The sequence below is a fragment of the Antechinus flavipes genome, chromosome 2, assembly GCF_016432865.1.
Source record: "Antechinus flavipes isolate AdamAnt ecotype Samford, QLD, Australia chromosome 2, AdamAnt_v2, whole genome shotgun sequence".
NCBI lineage: Eukaryota > Metazoa > Chordata > Mammalia > Dasyuromorphia > Dasyuridae > Antechinus > Antechinus flavipes.
Genome location: NC_067399.1, coordinates 506,930,050 through 506,947,586, shown reverse-complemented (window position 1 = coordinate 506,947,586; position 17,537 = coordinate 506,930,050). Strand labels below are relative to the sequence as shown.

Genomic DNA, 17,537 nt, shown 5'->3' with positions numbered 1-17,537 from the left:
AGGTCAAAATAGGAAGCTCTCAGTTTGAACTCTGGATCCCACTCTTCTCACACCTATGACCTTGGATAATTCACGTGATAGTTTTGGGCCTCAGTTTCCTGATCTGTAAAATGGAATGGCTGGACTTATTCGTCACTAAAGTTCTTTCTCAATTCCATGAGACAGTAAGCTCCTTGAGGGCAGGGTCTAGCTTCATGGAATCTGCTTGGAACAGGGTCTGGCCCAACATGCCATGCAGGCAAAAGTATTATAATTAATAGCATTTAATGAGGGCATGATCATAGCAATAAAGGTATGGAGGAGGGCTAGGCCCTATAGTTAGAATATGGAACCCAGGAGGTTGAACTTGGAGATCTGATTCCCTCAAACGAAACAATTAATTTGCCACCATTTCTCAGATTAAGTCCCAACCCTGGCCACGGATTGATCCAATCCTCCCGTCAAGAACTGGCCCCATTTTCAGAAGGATCCCTAACTTCCCTGACCTCCAGAATGAATCCTAACCCAAGCTACAGATCAGAACCTGACCATGGAAGCATCAGTATATCACAATCACAAAAATGGGACAAGGTAGGAAATAGGATTGGTTCAATGCAACCCATTACTGAAGATGCAGTCTGGTGGTAGATGGGTTAAGGGACCAGGATACCTTCATCATCCTTAGCATCATTAGTGCTAAATTCGCCATTTAGAAAGACCCAGTGCCCATAATCCCAGCCAACAGCCACTACCTTTTTGGCTACTCACCTGGGGACTGCCGGTCCCAAACCCAAGGGTAGGGGTTGTGGGAACAGACATTGAGTGAGGCCCCATGGGGGAGCTGATGACAGAGAAGGGAGGGCCCATGCCATTAATGGGGGAGCTCAGGGTGCTGATGGGGGAGTGCAGCTGGCTGGATGATCCGAGGGACGAGCCAAGGCCAGGGCCAATGGACGGGTGCAGGGAGGGGGCAGCCATGGACCCTCTGCCAGTGGGGGAATTCAGGGATGTAGAATTGACCTGGGTGGAAAAATCTGCAAGACAAAAACAAGAGAAAAACAATGGTTACCAAAAAACGTTCATTTTCAAGGCTTCCTCTGAAGCTTCCAAGACACGAGGGGCCCTCCATAGTCTGACTCCCCTGGACTGGGACAAAGGATCCCCAAGGTTGGGACTGGCAGCCTACCACAGCTGCCTGCTTAGGGCCCAACAGACCCAACAGCCCACAGTTATAATCCCATGTCTCTAACTCTAGGATATCCAGGGGCTGAAGAAGAAATCTGTCTATTCTTCCCTCAGAGTCAAGGGAGTCAATATTCCTTTTTCCTCCATTTCCTCTGGAGGAAAGTCAAGGAAGGTTCTAAGTCTCATTCCGGGTCACACAGAAACACAAGTGGAAACTAAGAACAGGGAGTTCTGTTCTGTTGGGGTCTAAACAAAGGCTGCTGGTTTGAGGAGTTTTGGGGGGGCAGAGGAGGAAACACAGTGCATATTATTCATGATGCATGGGTACATTTAAAATCTTCCCCAGAGAAGAGTGACAGGGAGGGAAGGGATGAGGGGGAAAAGTTACAGAATCCATAAGAGAGTTTGTGGCAGGTGGGTCATGTGTAATGTCAGGTTCTGGGTGCAGAGAGCCCTGCTTTCAGATGTGGTACGCAGGGGCAGGGAACATGGTGTGGGAGTCGTGCTCAGGTGGCACGAGGGGAATGCCAGGTTTGTGTGCGGGCAGTGGGATGAAGGGCACTGCAGAGCAGGGGCTCAAGTGTGGGAGTTTGGCCTTTCATCTCGGGGATTTCAAAGCATTCAGCAAACACTAATTATGGCTCTCCACCCTGTGCCTTCACCAGGATGCCAGCCTATTAGGGGATAAACAAATTACCCACAGCCCAATCAGAAAGCTGCTGTGCGTGTGAGAAGCAGGATGGTGGACCACACATTTTCACTGACCCCCAAATTCCCCAAGACAAAACAAGATAAAGCGACTTCACCATCTCCATGACCTAAGACACACAGAAAATGAAATCCCCCAAATCCATGGACTGGTGCCTCTTGGGCCTTGCGCTCAGCACCCCTCTGAATGCAGACTAAGCACCTGACACAGGTTCCCAACAAACTCATCCCCACACCGCAGCCCCCTCCCTCCTTCTAGTGTTTGGACTGTGGAAATCACGGCAACCCCCTGGCAACAGCAAGGTAGAACTCTGAATCGGTTACATCGGGCTCCACAACTCCCCGCCTTGGAGGGCAGCCTCTGAACCCCTGGGTCAGGCCAGGGAATGGGGGGCAGGACACTGTGCGGTGTGTCTGTGGGGAACTGAGCCAGGAGGAGACTCTCTGCAGCACTCCCGTAGGATGCGTGGCGGTCACCTGTGGCCAGGTATGACCTAAAAAAGCCACAGTAGGAGAGAAAGCTGGGCCGGAGAACCATGGCAGTGTGGGAGATCCAGAACCCAAGGCAGCCACCCTCAGAAGGGACAAGAAAATGGAGAGGGGAAGACGAACTGAAATTATCCCAGATCCCAGGAAAAGCAAACCCAAAAACTCTGGGTGTAAGCAGATAAATCAACAGGGAAAATATTCACAACAGAAGGAAATATGTCCTCCAGATCCAAGAAAAAGCAGGAAAGAGAAATTAACTAATAAATGCAACTCCAAAAGGGAACAGGTAGCAACAGAAGAGAGGAGATTAGGGGTGAGGGGAAGAGAACCAGTGGGCACAGGGCTGCTTAAAAAAGGATTACAAGTAAAGTAACTAAAGAAGATAATACTCTATTTACTGCAGAAGAGAGGGGAAAACTCATCTTGAAAACATCACAGTGTTTCAGACAGATGGAAGAAAATACAAACAATTCCCATAACTTTTAAGTGTGAATGGATTAACAATCCAATAAAACAAAATAGAATGACAGATTGTATAACAAAAGTCTGCAATCTGTTGCTTATAAGAAGCATATTTTAAAAATAAAAATAATACAAAATAAATCTGAGGAAATGGAGGAAAATTTACTACATATCAAATAAATCCAAAAAACCACGAGTTGTTATCAAATCATCTGAAAAAGCGAAAAACAAAAGTGCAAAAACCAAAAAGATAAGCAAAAAAATTCTGAAAGAAACTATAGACAAGTCAATATAAGCATTAAAACCAGTAATCAACAAATCAATGAGAAATAAGCCAATAGCTTCTAAAAATCATAGCATACAAACTGATAAAAGAAACACCTGAGCTGAAAGAGAGAAATACTATAGTGACAGCAGACTTCAATATCCCCCTCTGAGTTTTGGACAAGTATAACAAAAAGATAAACAAAAGGGAAAATATAGAATTGAACAACTTGCTGAAGAAACTAGAGTTAAGAGTGTCTTTAAGTGTCTTCTAAATGGGATAACAAAAAGAATATACATATTCTACCACATGCATCTTTTACAAAAATTGATCATGTGCTAAGGCATAGAAATATTGCAAACAAATATAAAAATGCAGGAATAGCTCATTTATCCTTTACATAACATAATGCAATAAAAAATGTCATTGGTTTAGGGACCACAAACAAAAGATACAGATCCAAATGGAAACTTGCAAATGAAATGCTAAATAATGAGTAGGCCAAAGAACAAAACATAGGAAACAAATTGTTATGTTACAGAAAATGGCAACGATGAATAAACATGCTAGAATTTCTAGGTTTCAGCTAAAGCAGTCTTTGGGTAAAAGAAAAATTACATCTTTACAAACATTAAAAAAAATAAGAAAGGGGGATTAATGCATTTTTGAAACTCCACTTAAAATGCATTTTTAAAAATTAGAAAGTCAACAAATAAACAAACCTAAAATAAACCCAAAAGAGAAAAAAAAAATTTTTAAATAGAGAGGGAATAAATACATAGAGGAAAAAATAGACATGACACTGATCCTTTGAAACAACTAATAAAATTGACAAACTCGGTTAATTTGATTAAAAAGAAGTCAATAAAACAGCCAACAAATACAGCAAAATCACAACAAAGACAGAAGAAATAAAAAGAATAATCAGAAGATATTATACACAGGTATAACAAGATCAAGCACATAAAAGAAATAGAGAAATATCTTCAAAATATAAAATAGCCAACCTGTGAGAAGATCAGAAAGAGATCCTAAATAACCCTATTCAAAAAAGAATACAACCCTATTTTAGAAAATCTAGCTGTAAAGAACTATCAAAGAAAAAAACTATTAGTCCTATTGGATTTATAGAATAATTTTAACAATCTTTTAAAAAAGTTAGTCTTCATATTTCATAGATATTGATTAATATTATTCATGAACACTGACTCAAAAATTGGATATAAAATCCTGCCAGACTACAGAGAATTTATATAATAAACCATTTATTATGACAAAATGAGTTTATACCAAAAGTTTAAGGATGGTTCAGCATTAAGAAAACAATCAAAATAATCCTTTTCAAAAATCAAAACATCCAAAGTCACATGAACATCTCATTAGATGTAGAAAAAACCTTTGACAAAAATACAACATTTTTTTATGCTAAAAGACTCTACAAATTGCAGGCACAGAAAGACCTTTGTTTTTATGTCATAAAAAGCATCTATCTAAAATCAAAAGCAAGCATCATATGCAATGAGGATACACTAGAATCTTTTCCAAAAAGATATGAAAGTGAAGCAAGGATGCCCACTCTCTCTCTTATGTAATTTCATATAGTTCTAAAAATACTAACAACAGCAATAAGTCAAGAGAAAGAAATCAGATGCATAAAAACAGAAAAAGAGAAGATAAAACCATCTCTCAAGTGCTGATAATATGATAATTTACTTGGAAAATCCCAAAGAACCAGCAAAGATAATGAAACAATTAATTCTTTAAGCAAAGTTGCAAGATATAAAATAAATCCTTAAAAAAAATTTCTATATAATAATGACAAAACAAATAATAATAATAGGAAGGGAAACCCCATTCCAAATTACTACAAAATACATAATATATCTGGGAACTAATCTACCAAAACACACAAAAGACTTAAATAGATTACTCCTTTAGGAAATAAAGAACAACTTAAGTAGCTAGAGGAATATTCAATGTTCATGTGTAGGCCAGAGCAATATAATAAATATGATGGTACCAAAATTAATTCACATTTTTAATTCGTTACCAGGGTATTACCAAGAGAATATTTATAGAATTTAATGAAATAATAACAAAATTTCGAAAACCAAGCAATCTAGAATATCCAGAAAAATGATGAAAAGAGATATAAATAAAATATACCTCTCACACCTAAATGAGGGAGAAACATACATAGCCAAATAAGAGATAGAGGTAATTCAAAAAAATGAAAGAGATAACTTTAATTAAAATTGAATTGAATTGATATTTAATGATGATAACTGAATGATAATTGAAACTGAAAAGCTTTTTCCATGGTGAAAATTAGTTCACTAGGAATGAGAAGTGAAGTAGTCATATGGGAAAAAACATTTTGCATCAAATTTCTCTGAAAAGGATGTGGTACATGTGCAAAAATGTTTGTGACAGCCTTTTTTGTAGTGGCAAGGAACTGGACATTGAGTTGGACGCCCATCAATTGGAGAATGGCTGATTGTTGTGTTATATGAATGTTATCAAATATTATTGTTCTGTAAGAAACTCTCAAGAGGATAATTTCAGAGAAGCCTGGAGGGACTTACATGAACTGATTCTAAGTGAAGTGAGCAGAATCAGGAGATCATTATCCACAACAACAAGATTAAACAATGATCAATTTTGATGGATGTGGCTCTCTTCAACAATGAGATGATTCAAACAAGTTCCAACAGACTTGTGATGGAGAGAGCCATATGCATCCAAAAGAGTGCTATGGGGACTGAATAGGGACCATAATGTAGTATTTTCACCTTTGCTGTTGTTTGCTTGCCTTTTTAATTTTTTTTTTCTTTTTTGATCTGATTTTTTTTTTTTTTGTGCAGCATGGTAATTGTAGACATATGTATAGAAGAACTGCACATTTAACATGTATTGAATTACTTGTTATTTAGAGGAGGGAACTGGGGGAAAGGAGGGAGAAAAATCTGGAACACAAGGCTTTGGAAGAGTGACTATTGAAAACTTTCTTTGCATGTATTTTGAAAATAAAAAGCTATTATTAAAAAGAAAAAGATGTGGTATACATCTATGAACAAATATATATACATGAGACTAATAACTATTTCCCATAATAAACAAAGGAAAAGAATAGTTATCAAAAGAATGGCAAAGTATTCAAATTACATGAAAGAATGCTGCAAATCACAATGAAACAGGGGAAATAGAAATCAAAACAATCCTATTTCACCTCATACCTTGCAAATTGACAAAGATAACAATAAAATAGCAATAATCAATGTTGGACTGGTCACAATCCATAAGAATAAGAAGCACAGTAATTATTACTGGTGAAGCTATGAAACAGCACAACTGTTTTAGAAAACAATTTGAAATTATGCAAATAAAATGGCTTAAAGGAAGTAATAAATAAAAAAAAATTTTGAAAAGTCCCCATAAACAACAAAATATTTATAGAAGCATTTTGTTATAGCAAGAACCGAACATCAATTGGAAAATGTCTAAACAAACTGTGATCCATGGATGTAATGAAATTGATCATAAGAAAGATTGTGGGTGATGAATATAGAGAAACATGCAAAGAACTATATGAACTGAAACACAGTAAACAAAATGAAGAAAACAATATATACAATAACCACAACAATGCAAGTGGAAAAACAACCAGACCAAAAAAAAAAAAGTAAACCTAACAAAATTATAAAGATCAACTGGGACTTGATGGGAAGAGCGCACTACTGACTCACCCCTTTCTGGAGGTGGGAGGTATGTGGGAGGTACTGCACAATTTTTCAAACTTTTTCAATATATTGATCTGTAATACTGATTTTTTTTCTTCTCTTAAAATATATTATTTGTTACATGGAATGATTCTCTGGGAGCAGGAAATGGGGGTGCTGGGGATAACTGTGTTAGGCAAATCTATCATGAAAATAGACATATAAAAAAGTCAGGTTCTTAAAAACATTATCCATCTACATGAAGACAAGGGATTCACATTATATAATTACTATCCAAAGTCTGATGGCCAGATTTTACACATCATTCAGTCCTCATTTTCCTCCCTTGATTTTCTCCACAATTCCTCATTTTCTCATTAACTCCAGTTCTCCCACTTATAGGGAAGTAAGTGTGGACAGGACAGAGCTGGGCAGGAAAAGAGGCAAATAAAAGACACTTCACTACGCAAATAACAATTTTTGAGTGGCTCAAAATTGACTCCAATCTTGGCTAAAACAAGGTCAGCTGATTATCAGTACTGTTCACAAGTTCTCTCTCTATCCCCTCACTCCCACTTTCTTTCCAAATCATCATTGCAAATTAATGAGAGTAGCTGCTATATGCAAAAGGCATAGACAAGAATGCCACATTCTAAATAAATTTCAAATTCTGAATTCTCATAAATAGTAACAAAAAAAGAAAGGGAAACCAGCCCATTTTATGGAAGCTGAATTTCATGAAAACCTTGAATTTGTGTTTCATGTGAAGGAGGCACCTACCAAAAAAACACAAAATTTCAATCCAGTTTCATTAGCTATTATTGTGTTTAAAAAAAAAAAAAAAGTGGTCAACCACATTTCAGGACCTGCAAGTGTGAAAACTCCACAAATGTGGGAAATGCTCGTGTTAAAGAGGGAGGGAGAGATTTACTAAAGTCTAAAAGAAGAAAGAAATGGGCATGTGTTACAAAGTAATATAACCACCGACATACAGAAGTAGTGCGATATAGTGCTCAACATGCCATATGAATGGCTACCATATTACTACCTTAATGCTTCTTTCACCAATTTTTCCAATGTACTTAACAGGATTTTTTTTCTATGTCTGATTTTACAATTTAAGCAATGGGAAAAATCACAGATTGCTTTTTTATAAATTTGTTTTGTATATAATGTTAAAAGAAAACGCAAATGGGAAGGAAGAATTTATATGTGTGTTTATGTTTGAATAGATATGTATATGTGTATTTGTGTAAAATTATATTAAAGAGGACTTAGGGGCCCTCTTTGACGGGACTCTGATGATGAACAGCTAGGTGGTGCAGCAGATAGAGGGCTAGGCCAGGAGTCAAGAAAAGTTATCTATAGAGTCCCAATCAGACCTCAGATACTAGTTGTGTGACCTTGGACAAGTCACTTAAATATTTGCCTCAGTTTCCTCATCTATAAAATAATCTGGAGAAAAAAATGACAAACCACTCTAGTTCTCTCTTCCAAGAAAACCCTGAAGGTCAGGCAGAGTCAAAAAGAACTAAATAACTTTGCAGACGCACTCTGTGAGATTTCTACTCTGAGGTAAGATCACTCAGTTCGGGACTGGATCCATGAATAGAAACATCTTTTTTCTTCCCAATCTCCGGGTAAATCATTTGAGCTTCAATTTCCTCTTCTGTAAAATGAGTCCCGGCAATCCCTATTACCCTTCCAGTTCTACCACTCTGTGATTCTGGGCCTGCTCAGCCATGGATCAACATCCAGGCCCTTAACACAAAGGGGTCAGTGCAAAGAAGAGGATGTCCTGAGTTCAGTGAATGGGTCCATTCCCCTGTCACCATCCGCATTCTTGGTCACTTCCATTGTACCACTGGGAACGGAACTGGGACTGTACTCACACCTCTGGGAGTTGGCTAAGAACAGCACTCTGAAGGGAAGAAGTCCCTCCTCCCTCCATCTCCTCCCATTCTCCACCTCCTCTTCCTCTTCCCTTAGGGAACTGAGTGGAGTCTAGCTGGGGAATGAAAGTGGGGGATAATTCAGGGAGAGAAATATAAATAGGCTCCAAAAGAGTGAAGAGAGGATGGGGAATCATTCCTGGCACTGCCTCCAGATCTTATCCCCATCAGCTTCAAGGCAGCTTCGAAGGGCCCTTTACACAGCAGTAATAACAGCTGCTGCAGTGGACCCTCAGGAGGGCTTTCAGCTGCTTCTCCAGGTCAGCCCGGCCAGAATTTTGAGGGGGTGTTATTTTCTGGAGGGGCTAGAGGAGGAAGAAGGCTTTTTAAGTAATAAAATGCCAACTTGTAAATTGTACCTCAGCAGGGGGAAAAACTGAATCACTCCTTCTGCACTTTATTTTCAGGACTGAAGAGGTCCTGATTGGGCCCAGAGCAGAAAAGAGAGCTCCCACTCCCTTCTGAGTTCCTTGCCACCGCCATCCCCCTCCCCAATCAGAAGGAAGGAGAGGAGAAGGTGGGGCAAAAGCCCAACACACTGACTGGTCTGGAAGGAAGAAGCAGGCCCAGCTCTCCATGGCCCCACATCCCAAGTTGGGGGAGGTGGACCAGGGTTTGAGATGGAACCCACTTCCTAATGCCAATCCTCTTTGTCCCCAACCAATGCCTGTCCCGGCTACGCCCCGTCTGCTTCTGACAAATAGGACATGACAGAAAACTTGGAAAATGAGCAGATCAGCAACAAAAACAACTTGGGGAGGAGGAAGCTAGAGGACGATGTTAAAGGTGGGAGAGACAGTGTGAGAGCAAGGGAACAGGGAAAATGGGAGCGAAGGAAAAGTGAGAGGAAGAAAGGACTATCAGAGGATCACAGAATTTTCTTGGTACCGGATCTCAAGTCGAAGGACAGTGATTTGAATCCTGCATGTGATGCTTACTAGCCTGAGAAAAACTAAATCACATGGGCCTCAGTTTCCTCATTTGTAAAACAAGAGGATGGCAGATCCCAAATCATGCACCTTACACATCCAGCCCTAACTGCAGAGCTGCAGCTCTGAGACCCAGAGAAAAGGGTCCAAGTTAATGACAGGCTTAGACCCTGGTCTAGCTGCACTTTTTCTCCTAACAAGTGCAATCCTCAACCCATTCAGGTTGCAGTTTTATCTCCAACTTCCAAAAGACTCCTAAGGAGGAGAAAAGCTCCATTCCTCAAGAGCGGGCAGGCGCAGCCAATCTAGGAGCATCCTTCCAGGGCCTCCCAGGACCCAGAGAAGGCAGGCAAAGGCTGGAGCCATAACTGCTCCCCATGTGTGCCCCTCATGCTTCCCACCCCCAGGAGGCTCGATACTGGGGTCGAGAGCCATGGCAGCTCCATCTCTGGCCACACACGCACTAGGCAGAAACAGGAGGGGGAGAGAACAAGAAGCCACAGGCCCCCAACCGTGGGGGCTGGCCAGAGATCCCTTGGCTCCTCTCACGAGAGCTTGCCACGTTCCGGCAGCTCGGGCCCTGGTATCCCCAGCCCCTGTACCACCCCCCCTTCCCACCCCCTTGGCCCCACCGCCCACTAGGCTCATCCTGTTTACACACAACTTCCATAACAGACACGTTCTGAAGTACTGCGAGGCGACAGTCTGGCAGCTTATTCTAGAGCAAGTCTGGAGAGAGGTACTTTCTGGCCAGGAAAGGGACTGGGGTGGGGAAGAGGAAGGAAGTCCTCCAATTAAAAGGAAAAACCTCAGTGTGTTTCCTCCACGTGCACGCTGGCTGTGGTTTTTTAAGGCGGTTTATCAGTTCCCACCCCTCTGGTAGTTAGGCAGTGATAAGGAGTTATTCCAATTTATGTACATGCATGCATCCACTCCTATATGTTTGTATATACAGATATATACATACACACATAGGCTTCTAATATACACACATATACTTATCAATGTAGTGTTTGAATTCTCTGAAACTCTGATCAGCTGATCCCAAACGCCTCACTTAAGAAAGACTTAGTTCTGACCGTGGGTATACTGTGAGCCCCAGGGAGCAGGAGGCAGAAGATACAGCAGATCACGGCACCTTTAATTTCTTAGATATTTGTGCCAGATCTTGCCTTCTCTGAGCCATCCAATTCTCCCAAGTGATAATAACTTCTTGGCCATCTCCCATTCCTCACAGAAATTAGAGGAACCTCAGGCTGTCATCTAACACGTACCTGAAAAGAATACAGTGCTCCAAACACTGCAGTGCAGTTTTAAGACACTAAAGCTTTAGAACACACTGAAACTTTTAGGACACCTTATACATTTACCAAGTGGTCACCCAGTGTCTGCCTGAAGACCTTCAGTAAGGGAGGAAGAATCCATCAGGACCTGAGACATCCCATTTCACTCTCTAGGAAGAGTCCTAATGCTTAGTTTTTCCTGACATTAAATCTGAATTTGTCTTTTAGGGACAAACACAATAAATCTAAATCTTTTACAAGACCACCCTTTAAAAACTTGAGGATTTTTATGTTTTCAGTCTTCTCTTCTTCAAGCTAAATGCCCCAGTTCCTTCAACCAATATTCATACAACATGGCTTTAAGACCTTTCACTAACCTGGCTACCTTCCTCTGAACACTCTGTAGCTTATATTCCAGAAGAAGCTTGACTAGGACAAAATACAGGGGGACTAACCCTTTTTTCTTATTTATTATTTATTATAAATTACATATAATTATGTACATATTATTTATTATTATGATGACTTTTATCACAGCCCCAACTTTCTTCCTGCAATACACTTCAGAATCTTACAAAGCTTGCATTCACTAAAACCCTCCTCAATTTTTTTTTCAAATAAACCATAGCTACTCCATCTTTTGCTTGTGATGTTGACTTTTTAAACCCATGTATAAGACTTTACATTTATTCATATAGTATTATTACTGGATTCATCCCAGTTCTCTAGCCTGTAAAGATCTTTTTGGGATTCTGACTGTCACCCAGAATTTTAACTACTCTGACCCAGTTTTATGTCTTCTTTGAGTTCCAGGCCTGTAGTAAGATCTACCCACATAGCAAGCATCCTGAAGACGAACAACCTAATCCCAAGCTGGGGATAATTCTGTAAGTCTTCACAAATGATCTATGGCACATCAGATAGGATCCTCTCAATCTCTCTACCAATTATCTGTCCAGTGAGCCTACCATTAGAGACAATTATTCCTTTGGGTCTTGAAATTTTTTTCAATCTCTAAGAATTCTCCATTAAACTGCAAGCAATGCTAGCAATGTAGAGCTGCTATCTGTTTGGATAAGAGTAACACCATAGTTCCTCAAAATCATTTTATTCTGTTCCTTCCATAAGTGTCTACTGTCCCCGAGAAATCAGAGCTACACAAATTGGTGGCAGATAGGCCAGGAGCAGACATGGACTTCCCCAATGTCCCATCCTCCTTGCTCAGCCCCCATTGAGAGGCTATGTGGTTTCCTTCAAGTCTCACCACACCCTGTATTAACCCTTTGAGCTCTCTGACAGGAAATGAGGGGACAGTTTTATTGAGCTGGGGCTAAAGATGGGAAGGGGGAGCCCCCACCAACTCTCTTCCGTATCAATCTGTCCTCCCCTCCCACTTATCTCAAAGGAAAGGGGATGGTGGTAGTGAGGGGAAGATGAGAGGGCAGGAAATGCCAGCCTGATCTCCTATCTGCTCATCGTGGTTGGCAAGGTAGAGCAAATGCCCCTCTGTATCTTCATTACCTGATACAGGGAGACTACCAACTCTGCTAGGGTGATAACCACTGAACCACTTGGTTTATTCAGGTCTAATCACACCTTGGCCCTCTGCATCAACTGCCTCCCATCTTAGAGCCAAACTAAGCTTAGTCTCCTAGTCAGAAGCAATATGCAATCAATCACCAGACTAACACACAAAGGGCCTGGTCGTGCCCACTATCTCTGGGTACATATTTCATTCTAGCCCTATCTGCCATAGGACAGAAATATTCCATTACAACATTGTCTCAATTCATAGACTCTTCAAATCAAAGATTTTCAGAATTAGGAAAAAAAAAAACAACTTTAGAAGTAACTCTAGTTGAATAGGAACTTAAGCCCAGAAAGGGTAAGGGCCTGGTCAGTCCAGGTTATATAGGTTCTAGAAACTGAGTTTTAATCTTCCATTACTTTGCTTTCAATTCAATTCAACAAATATGCTTTCAGCACCAACTAAGTGATGAAACCCTGGAAGGGAAACAAGACAGAGAAGGAACAATCTTCTTTCTATAAAGGCCATAATCTTGTTGAAGAGTCAGGATTCTCACACACAAAATAGCTGCATAAGAAAACAGGGCAAAGGACAGCAGCTCACAGCAAGAGGAGACTGCAAGGGCAGATCAAGGAGGAAACCAGATTTGAAGGGAACCCTGTTTGGGAAGGGAAGGGTATGAAGGAAAAAAAGACAAGAGGGATGGGAAATGTTCCCAATGCTGTGATTTGAAAGGGCTTCGTGTAGAAGGTAGCCAGCTGATTCCCTTATTTCTGGAGAGGGATGGTAATAATGACCCCAACTTCCATTTCTGTAGCATTTTAGTGTTTATGAAGCATTTTCCTCACAACATACCTGTGAGGTAGATGTTGTTCTCCCCTTGTCACAGATGAGGAAACTAGGGCTGAGTGGCTTGGTCAAGGTCACAAAACGAGGGAGCACCTGAGCCAGGATTCAAAGCCCTGCATCCTGGCTGCCATCCCACATTCGTCCTAGCCCCCTACACTACCTGAAGAACACGGGACAACTTTGGGCCAGATGATTTCAGTCATTTGCCGGGCACGATCTAGCTTGGTGCAGAGGGAGGAACCCTGATAAGAAGTTCCCATCGACACCTCTGGGAAGTGAAACCATCCCACTGGGCAGCGCAGGAGTATCCCTGAGGCATCCCCAATTGGTTTTACCCCCCCATCCCACCCACCCACTTCTTCCGGATGGGACGCTTCCCTCTCTTGGCAGGAGACAGAAGTGGCTGCTGTGGTACAGGGCTGTGGCCCAGCAGGGTTCACTGGAAACCCAGCAGGGAAGCCAAGGAGACTGCCTGAATCTGCCCGGAGAATCAAAAAAAGACTGACTCGGAGAATGAGACTGTGGAAAGTCCCCAAAGAATATAACTGTCTACATTTTTTTTTAATTCCTTTAGGGAAATGGACTTAAGAGATCCACATCTGAGAGCTGGGCTAGTTTCAATCCATCAGTAAGCATCTATTATTATATTATTTATTATTGTTGTTGTTAAGCACCTGTTTCGTATGAAGCAGCACTGTTAGGCACTGGGCACACCAGGAGCCAAGTAAAAAGCCCTGCCTTCTAGAAGCTTGCAGTCTTCCACACCTCCATACCTGTTCCTCCCTCTCAGCCTCGTCATCCCAAGAATACCTGCCTGTCAAGATTCAACTCAGATCCCACTCCCCTCAGAAGGCACCTCAGAAGGTGGGGGCTACTCCCCACACCACTAAATGCAGGATTCAGAAGTAGGATGGTAACAGATTGGGAAGGCAGAGGCCTTGGATTCAAATCCCAGCCCAGCCAGCCATTCTCTCTGTGACCAAGCCACCAAAGCTCCCTAGTCTCAGCTTCTTCATCTGTAAAACAAATGGGGAGAAGACCCAAGGAATAAAAGGCTTCCCAGGCCCCTTTCAGCTCTAGGTCGATGAGCGCCTTTCAGAGCCTATTTAGTATAACATTCTTATTTTACAAATAAGGAGACTGAGAGTCAGGTAACATGTTTGCAGCCACACAGGTATTATCAAAATCAAGATCGGATGCTGTGTTCTGACTCTAAATCAGGAATTTTTGGAGTTGTTCACAATGATCTTGATGACTATCTAGTTCCCTCTACAAAAATGTAATGCCCTCTACAAAAAGTAGTTCCCCAACGCCTCTAGTATAAAATTCAAATTCCTTCACGAGCTGGCTCCAAGCTGCTTTCAGAGGCCAACTACTCCCCTCCCCTCCATGCATCCCAGCCAAACTGGCACACTCACTAGTTCCCATGCAAGACGTTCTGTCTCCCATGTCTGGGCATTTTGCACGAGACATCCCTCAAATGTTGTTCCTCTACACGTCCAACTTTTGTAAGATCCAACTCTATTTGGGGTTCAGCACAATGGCTATTTCCCACAGAAGGCCATTTCTGGTTTTCCCAGTTGTTAATGTACCCATACTCACACTCGCCTGCACATGCACGACAATTACCTTCTATATATTTTGCATCCATCTGTGTATATGTTGTTCCCCTTAATGCAAGAGAGAACACTGCTTCATTTTTGCCTCTACATCTCCAACATGATAATTAAACAAGTTCAACAAGTGGCCTTCAGCTTTTGCTTGAAGACTTCCCACTATCACCTGAGGAGAGACCCTGCACTACCTCCCGAGGCAGCCCATTCTGCTTTCTATGCTTTCCACTGGTTTTAAAGTTTGTTTTTCCTTATCAAACCTAAATTTGCCTCTCTGAAATTTCTGGGGCTTAACAGAAGAAACCTAATCTCCTTTCAATTTAACAGGCCTCCAAATACCTGAAGATAGCTGTCCTGTCCCGCCTAAGTATCTTCTCTTGTATGGGTTAAAAATCCACCAGTGACTTCAGTTCCTCATCCTGATCATCTTCTACAGAACCGTCTGCAGCCTATCTACAGTCATTCCAAGTATTCAGTCCATGAACTCAACACAACATTTCAGAAGTAGCTCAATCCAAGCACAGTGCAGTGGGAATTAATAATAATAGTAATAATAACATTTAGATAGTGCTTACAAGGTGCTGAGCACCATGCTAGGAGCTTTACAATTATTATCTCATTTGATCATCAGTCCTGGGGAGGTAGATTTTATTATCCTCATTTTACAGATGAGGAAACTGAGGCAGGTGGAAATGATTTGCCAGGTCACAGCTAATAATGATCTGAGTTCATATTTGAACACAGGTATTTCTGACTCCAGGCTTGATGCTCTATTCAATGAACAACCTAGCTGCCTGACTAGATGCTGTACCTCTCATAACAAAGCCTAAGATGACATTAACTTTCTTGGCAGCTATATCACAATGCTGGTATAATACTGGCTTGCTATCCACTAAAACCCCTTGATCTTTTTCAGATGAGTTATTAGCCATTGCTCCTCACTCATTCTCATAATTGCGAAGCTGATTTTTTAATCCACTTGACATTAATTCCTGTTCAATTTCATCTTATTTGATTTATCCTAGTGATCTAAACAGCACAGATATTTCAAAATCCTATCTCTGCTACCCAGCATATTAGCTAATCTTCCTAACTTTGTGTCATCCTTACATATCATTTCCTCTTTGTGAGTCACAATTTTGTTATCCAAAAAATGGAAGGAATCTAATTGATCTTAAAGAGGCTTTTCAACTTAAAAATCCTTCCAAGATATTGTAATCCAGTCTATAAACTTCAACCCAGTTAGAAATTCCCACTACAACATCTGGCAAAGGGTCATCCAAGTAGTAGCCAAAGAAACACCTATTAACTTACTATGACAGTTTGTCATAGTACTTTGTACACCCTCTGCTTGACCTGAGTTTTTCTCTAGGAGGCTGGACAAATTTCTCTACTACGTGGCCTTGAGGAAAAGTTTCAAGCCACTGCTTCTAAAGTACTGTCACCCTTCCAAATCAGGCAAATAAGTACCTAATTGGGGAAGAAATCATGTCTTAGGAAGGAGGATCTAGATGCTATCTTACCAAAAAGCCAGGATCCCAGTCTTTCTCTGACCAGTGAGGCTCCCTTGCCCTTGCCCTTGCCCTTGTGAAAATGACCTGCTGACTCCTAGCTGAGTTTCAGTTTACTAGTTCAGTGACAAGGGTTGAAATTACAACCTGGATTAGAAGCTGGTTCCACTGTAACACTGCCCACTTACCTTCCTCTACCCTTCACTCCCAAAATCTCAGCGGTCTCCAGAATGTCAATCACACAGCACTCTCCAATATGGCCAAATCAGATTAAATTGTAATTGGGAAGCAGTTGACAAAATAAATAGACATGCAATAATCCACAGATAATATTACATTTTAAAATTAAGGTCACCGGCATGTCTATTTGGCCAAGAGTACTGATTCAGGAATATAGCCATGAGAATGAGAAAAAAATGAGTGGCCCAATAATTAGAAAAGAACAAGTCCTAAATCTCTCCCAAATGGAAGTAATGCTAAAGTGCTATAAGCCCCCTTTACCTCTACAGAGTTACTATTGGGCTAGATAAATATAATTATAATAATAGCTAATATTTATAGAGCTCTTACTTATATCCAGAAATTATGCAAAGCATTTTACAATTATTATCTCATTTGATCTTCACAATGATCTTTGGAGGAAGGTTCTATTATTGTTCCCATTTTACAGATGAGGAAACTGAAGCAAACAGATAAAAGGAAGAAGGGGTGAGCACACACAAAGTCCCTGGAGGAACCCAGTGAAAATACATCTGTAGTCAGTTAAATGTGGGCAAAACCCTGGCCCTGCTCCCTATTATCTGTGTGCCCTTTGGCAAATTATATAATCTCCCCAGGATGAAACAAATCATCTCTCTCACAACTTAACATCACCAGGAAATTAGAAATTGTAAGGGATTTCTCTCCCGGGAGGCACAGATTATAAATTAATTGAGCTCCCACAACAGAGGATTTAGTAGCAATCGTCTGGCCCAATTCCTTCATTTTTACAAGACAGGAAACTGAGGCCCAAAACAGCAGGAGCCTCAGGAGTCTCACACAGGGAGTCAAGGATTCCAGATGTAT

The 17,537-nt window shown here is 41.0% G+C and overlaps 1 protein-coding gene across 4 annotated transcripts in view; it reads right to left on the bottom strand.

Annotated features, from left to right (window-relative positions):
• RXRA (retinoid X receptor alpha) overlaps positions 1–17,537 on the bottom strand; it is a 414,885-nt gene that overhangs the window by 78,665 nt on the left and 318,683 nt on the right. For all 4 annotated transcript variants that reach the window (XM_051980296.1, XM_051980298.1, XM_051980300.1 and 1 more), the window contains exon 2: positions 748–1,013. In XM_051980296.1, coding sequence (XP_051836256.1) covers positions 748–1,013 — 266 coding nt within the window. The remainder of the gene's footprint in view (positions 1–747; positions 1,014–17,537) is intronic.